This window comes from Acomys minous, assembly GCF_964271855.1.
Source record: "Acomys minous genome assembly, chromosome: 2".
In the NCBI taxonomy this organism is placed as follows: domain Eukaryota; kingdom Metazoa; phylum Chordata; class Mammalia; order Rodentia; family Muridae; genus Acomys; species Acomys minous.
Genome location: NC_140484.1, coordinates 51,307,744 through 51,314,169, shown reverse-complemented (window position 1 = coordinate 51,314,169; position 6,426 = coordinate 51,307,744). Strand labels below are relative to the sequence as shown.

Below are 6,426 nucleotides of genomic sequence, written 5' to 3'. Positions count from 1 at the left end.
TAATCCCCAGTGCCACATAAATCAGGGTATGGTGGGAGATCCCTATAGTCCTGGCTCTTAGGAGAGGAAGGCAAGCAAATTAAGACTTTCAAAATTTGCCGGGCGGTGGTGGCACACACCTTTAATCGCAGCACTTGGGAGGCAGAGGCAGGTGGATCTCTGGGAGTTCTAAGCCAGCCTGGTCTACAGAGCGAGTTCTAGGACAGCTAGAGCTATTACACAGAGAAACCCTGTCTTGGTGGGGGCTTGGGGCGTGGGGAAGACTTTCAAAGTTCAAAATCAACTTCAGTTACACAGTAAGTTTGAGGCTTGCTACATGAGACCTTGTTTCAAAAAGAAAGAATGAAAACAAAAAACCCACACTCCGACCTCCCTTCTGGTTAAGAAACTTTATTTCCAGAAGCAAAATTGCTTTTGACATGAAATTCAAGGGACAGGCCGATGTCAGGAAGCCCACCTTTCTGGGTTCTACCTTATTAAGACTAACTCCCCTGAAAGCTCTTGAACTTCCACCAGGGCCTAGAAGGGACACAGCCTAGATTCCCACTCTCGAGGCTCCACCTGTGGAAACTCTAGGCTTGAACAAGTGTTACTCTGACCTTAGACTTTGTGTCCCAACTTCCTTCCCTTTTACACCCTCCACACACTATTTCCACAGGAAAGAGCCAGTGTGCCTCTGGAGAGGCGTTTCCATGGGAAACGGGAAAAGTGAAGAGGATTTGTGGGTGGGCTCTGCTTCCTCATAGACGGCAGAGCCGCTCCACCTCCGCCTCACAGTCATAGAACTTCTCAAAGAGCTCTGGGGAGGCACTGTTGCATTCCAACCACCTCCTCAGGGTGCACAGTGCCCTCAGGGCATCAGCTTTGGTGGGCAGGGCCTCAAAGCCATCTTCTTCCCTCCCACTGTCTTCAGTACCCGTCTCTTCTTTGCACACCCCAGGCCCTGGGTCCTCATCCTCCAGGTCCACAAAGTGGGAAAACTCCTCTGGGCTCAGCCCACTAGGGACAGGTGACATCTCAGTGTCTTTGTCCAGGGATAGCTGTGTTTTGCCCGGAGCAAGCCCTTCCTGAATGAAACTGCTCAAAATGAGCCGAGGAGGTACCTTGGCCCAAGCTGCAGCCACCATATGCAGAGCATCCAAAACTGTGATGCTGGCCCTGGCCTCAGCGAGCGAGGCGCCCCCTTTCCCGCTCTGCACGGCAGCCAGTTTGCTCAGCAGACGGTGACGGTAATGGGCCTTAAAGGCCAGAACCACAGAACCAGGCAGAGAAGGTGTGGTGCTGGCGGCAGAGAGAGGCAGGAGACACACGTGGTGGAGCCCGGGAGGGCTGGTCCATCCCTCTGCCACTCTGGCAGCCAGCAGCAAGGCTACCCGTCGGCCCTGCTGTCCCATGTCCTGGTCAAACTGTGCCAGCCACTCTGACCAGGGGATTGCTAGGTCCGGGTGATAAGAGGCAGGTAGTGCCTCACTGTTGACCCCAAAGAAGCATCTCGGGGCAACCTGGAGCCCACTCACAAATACTCTTCGCTTTTCTGTGCCTCTGCTGTTGGCACACAGCAGTACCTGTAACCGGTCACATTGAAACACTCTGCCGGGCACTGCCCGATAAAACAAGGGCACTTCAGCGCAGCCAAAAACATCTTCCGGTGAGAAGTCCTTAAGGGAAAGAGGTGTTTGGGCCTGGGATGGAGGCCCCGAGGGAGGTGGTTCAGGGGGCAACAGAGGGACAAGGACCTGGCGGGACCCAAAGCCCACATTGTTTCGGCGTTTCCAGCGGACCAGCCAGCCGATGCTGGGCACAAAATCCTGGCCCATGATATCAGCCAGCTCCTTCGCCTTGTGGAGCAGCATGGGCCCGGTGACATCCCAGGCCTTGGCTCGGGCAATGTGGTACCAACAGAGCAGAGCTTCGTCAATCCCACTGTACTTGGACTCACGCTTCCGCTTGCGCTCGTGGTTGGCTGTGCCACTGCACCAGTCTGCCAGCAGCTTCTCCTTATTCTTGCAGATACGTGAGATCTGGGGCTGGGAGACCCGGAAGCGCCGGGCCACCTCTGACTGGGACATCTTAGACTCATCCAAGAGTTCCAGCACCTGGATCTTCTCAGCCAGGGACAGGGCATGAAGCTTCTTTTTGGTGTTCAACTCCATGACTTCCCGCGAACCTGCTGGGGGAGGAAAGAAGAGGGCGCCATAGGCGGAGGGTAGGAGGGACGGAAGACACGCGAGGACAGGGCAGTCAGCGGGAAGGCAGAAAGTTAGGGGAGACCAGATCAGCTGAAAGAGAAAGGGGCTGGCCAGGCTGAGAGAAGAGAGGGCTAGGCCCCATCCAAAGAGTGCCAGGACAGAGCCAGCAGGAGGTCTCTGGTCAGAGGCAGAGGGAGTTGGTATTGAGAGGCTGGGGTTTGGTATTGATGGGGTGGAAGGCTGCCTAGAAGCCAAGGACAACCAGGAGACTGCTGTGGAGACAACAAAGGAGCAACAACAGGCCTGGGGCTGAGGCTGAGTGAGGCAGGTGGAGGGGACAGTCAGGGTGCCAAGAAGAAGACCTGAAAGGAGATGGGGAGGAGGGCCTGGGTTGAATTTTGATGAGGCTGTTGAATGGAGGCGGGTGGTGAACTGAACGGCCAGAGTTGAGGAGAACAGGTGAGATGGTGCAGATGACAAAGCCTGATGGCTAGGGTCTGAAGGCGCTAGTCCAGTTTGGTGCTGGTGAGGTGACGTGGTGAGGCTCGTCAATGGTCCAGCCTGAAGGGAAGTGAAGGGCAGGGTCGAGAGTGAAGATGCCAAGGCGACAAAGGGCGACAGGGTGAGGAGGCTGAGGGCGGCAAAAAGGGGAGGAGTGTCCTCTGCCTGGTGGTGTCCTGGAGGGATTATTTGAGAGCAGCGAGCAGCGGCCGGGACGCAGGCTGTCCCAGAGCTGGGCTGCGCGCCCCGGCTCGCCCCGCTTTGACCCTTAGTCAGTGGGCTGAACTGACCCCAGGCGTCGACCCAGCCCGCCCGGCCACCAGCCCGCCCGGCCTCTCGCTCCGCACCCACCTCCAGAAGCCGTCCCGCGGCTCCAGTCCCTGCCCCAGTCAGGCTCCCGGGCCTCGGTGTGCTAGGCTACAGCAGAACCAGAGAGGGACGGGCGCCGCGACCCTGAGGGCAGAGCGCGCCGCGGGGCTGCTCGGACGGCGGGCGCGCGCACATCGGTACCCAGAGCGCGCCGCCCGCGCCGGGCTGTCTCACGGCTGGAAAAGCCGCGGCGCGGCCCCTTCACAGCCCCGCCTCCACAATTCTGATTAGCCGTCAGCTGCAACTTGTCCCGCCTTCGGCTGCATCTGATTGGACGTTGTAGAAGTAGCGGATTGTCTGCCCTTTGTGGGAGGAGCTTCCCGCGCGTAGGAGCGGGAGTCTGAGCCAAAGTCCAGCCGGGAGGACCTGGCCTTAGCACCTCTCTCTCGCTGACCGACCGGCGAGCCAAGGCGGTGACCCAGGTGGCTTCGACCCCATCCCCACGAGGTACCAAACAGGTATACCGGCCCACCCGGAGAAAATGAACGGATGTAAGCTTTAAGTCACAAAAACTAGTTACCGTGGACAGCCTGGCCTCCGGTCCCGCCAACCAGCTACAGAACATACAGATGGCGAGAAAAGACTTATTTTTAAAATCAATTTTGGTGCCTCACGGCAAGATCTAAATTCCTCTGTTAGTAATTTCCCTCCTTGGTGACATTTGGGTCTGAACTAGGTGTAGATGTTAACCTCCCTGCCCTTTAAGCTGCCAGGACCCTCCTTTTCTGTCCTTTCCATAGGACATGTATTTATTTACCAGCGGATGAGGTCAATGTCTCCAAGTGTCGTTTCCTGCAAACCTATTTCCTCTTAAATCTATTTTAGTGGTCGCATTTGCACATCTTTTTTGGCCCTCAAGACTCCTCAGTTGCCAAGGATAACTGCCTGGCTTAAATAGCCGGACAGGCAGTGCACATCTCAGAACCCAGCCAGAACATTTCTGCTGGTTTAGCAATCAGCAACAATGACTTCAGGATGTTCTAAAAAAAAAATGAGGACACTTCAGATGACTTTTATTTATTTATTTATTTTGAGACAAAGTTTCTGTGTCCCACTGGCTGTCCTAGACTCCCTTTGTAGACCAGGCTGGCCTCGAACTCATGAAGATCCTCCTGCCTCTGCTTCCCGAGTGTTGGGATTAAAGGCATGCGCTGCCACTACCTGGCTGACACGTTAAGTATTTAACTGAATCTTTATATATATTTAAAAAACAAAACAAAACAAAACATGCCAGGCATGGTAGCCTGTAATGCCAGCATTCCACGAGGGTGAGGCAGGATCACAAGTTTGAGGCCATCCTAGGCTATATAGCAGACAAAACAGTATCAAATGCCTGTGTTTGTGTGCACGAGTGTTGGGGTTATATGCTTTTAAGAAGTTATGTACGTAGGTACACACATGTGATGGTACTAGTATGGAAATAAGGGAACAACTTTGGGGTTTTTTGTTTGTTTTTCCCTTCCTTGTTGAGGCAGGCTTTTGCTGTGTGGCATATTCCAACCCACTTGGCCATTAGGCTTCCAGCAGATTCTGTCTCCACCTCCATGTCCCTCTAGGAGTACTGGGATAAAAGACACACAAGGTGCTCTTAGATCTGCCCTGCGAAGGAGAGCAGACGACGTGGGCTCATCCAACCGTTCCCCCAAGTCCCTGAATAAAGTTCTAACAACAACAAAAAGACCCACAAGGCAGCAGCGTCCAGCTTCTCTGGGACGCAGGGACAGATTCAGGCAGTCAGGCTTACACTCAAAGTGCTTTTACTGGCTGAGCTATCATCATTTAGTTACATAGAATCTCAAAACGGAGCTGGCTGGTGACATAGCTCAGCGTTCCACTCTTACAGGAGGCCAAAGTTCAGGAGCAGGAGAGATGGCACAGCTATTAAGAGCCTAGGATGTTCTTCCAAAGGTCTTAGATTTTATTCCCCACACCCATATGGTGGCTCAAAACCATCTTTAACTCCAGTTCCATGCTATCTCATGTACTTGGTACACAGACATATATGCAGGCAAAACTCTCATTGAAAACAAAGCAAAGATCAGGCGTAGTAGCACGCCTTTAATCCCAGCACTCAGGAGGCAGAGGCAAGCGGATCTCTGTGAGTTCGAGGCCAGCCTGGTCTACAAAGAGAGTCTAGGCCAACCAAGGCTACACAGAGAAACCCTGCCTCAGAAAACCAAAACCAAACAAAAAATTCCCCCCAAAGACCAGTGTTCAGTTGTTAGCATCCACGGCAGAGGCTCAAACTGCATATAATTTCAGCTCTAGGGGATCTGATACCCACCTCTGGCCTCTGCACTAATGTGCACACACCCATATACATTTTTTTCCTTAAAAACAAACAAAAAACCAAAACCAAAACCAAAACAGGATCTCCTGGGCTGTAGAGATGGCTCAGTGGTAACAATGGCTGCTCTTCCAGAGGTCCTGAGTCCAAGTCCCAACCTTTAATGGAATTTGATTCCCTCTTCTGGTGTCCATGAAAACAGAGCACTCATATAAATAAAATAAATACTAAAAACAAAAAGCAGATCTCCCTATGTAGCATGGCTGTCCTGGAACTTGCTCTGTACACCAACCTGGCCTTGAGCTCAGAGATCCACCTGTCTCTGTCTCCTGAGTGTTGGGATTAAAGGACTGTGCCACCATGGCCAGCTCACATCAATTCATACTCAAATGAGCTACCTAAGATCCACTATGTAACATCAAAGTACTAGTTTGCCTGGAGGAACTCACTGTCTGTCTGCACAGAAGCACTGTGGGAATGCTGGGATGCTGGAATGCTCTAGTGGACAGCTCTGGCCCTGGAGCTTTGCAATACTGCAGGCAATGAAAGGTACTTCTTTCTGATGACAAGATTTGAAGTTACTCTCCTCCTAGCTGCCAGTATCACCTGTCTAAAAGCTCTCCTTGTTCTGTGACATTGGTTTGCCTGTGTGGAGATGGGTGAGCAGGTGGGTACATGCACGAATGTGGGTGACCGAGGCAGCCACAGAAGGAAGATTCAGGTCCCCCTGGAGTTGGCGCTACAGGCAGTTGTGAGCCACCTGACTTGAGTGTTGGTAACTGAACTTGGTCCTCTGCAAAAACAGTGAGCATTCCTCTTCCCTGCTGAGCTACCTCTCCAGGGCCTGCTTCAATCCTTTGAATTTATACCACAAGCTTTTGGGCCCAAGTTAACCACTAACATGACAATGCCACAGACCTGCCACACCTCTATCTATACAGCCACATTCAGTCTTCTCAACCAGCTAAAAGCACAGGAATAAACCGGGTGCTAAAGTTAACCCAATTTTTGTATTAATCAAAACAGCTTCATCTTTATAACAGTAAGTTGTTATAACTTGAATCTACATAACAAAACTAG

At 52.5% G+C, this 6,426-nt stretch overlaps 1 protein-coding gene across 4 annotated transcripts; it reads right to left on the bottom strand.

Moving 5' to 3' along the window:
• Positions 1-374: 374 nt before the first annotated feature.
• On the bottom strand, positions 375-3,246 carry TIGD3 (tigger transposable element derived 3). 4 transcript variants are annotated; one of them, XM_084770231.1, is made up of 3 exons: positions 3,042-3,246; positions 2,552-2,750; positions 375-2,170 (listed from the first exon to the last, which is right to left on the bottom strand). In XM_084770231.1, the coding sequence occupies exon 3, from the start codon at positions 2,151-2,153 to the stop codon at positions 741-743; it is 1,413 nt and encodes a 470-aa protein (XP_084626357.1). In that variant the 5' UTR covers positions 2,154-2,170; positions 2,552-2,750; positions 3,042-3,246; the 3' UTR covers positions 375-740. The 4 variants fall into 4 exon arrangements, with proteins under 4 accessions (XP_084626357.1, XP_084626358.1, XP_084626360.1 ...); XM_084770232.1 differs by having other exon boundaries at positions 375-2,167; XM_084770234.1 differs by lacking the exon at positions 2,552-2,750.
• Between the last annotated feature and the right edge of the window lie 3,180 nt (positions 3,247-6,426).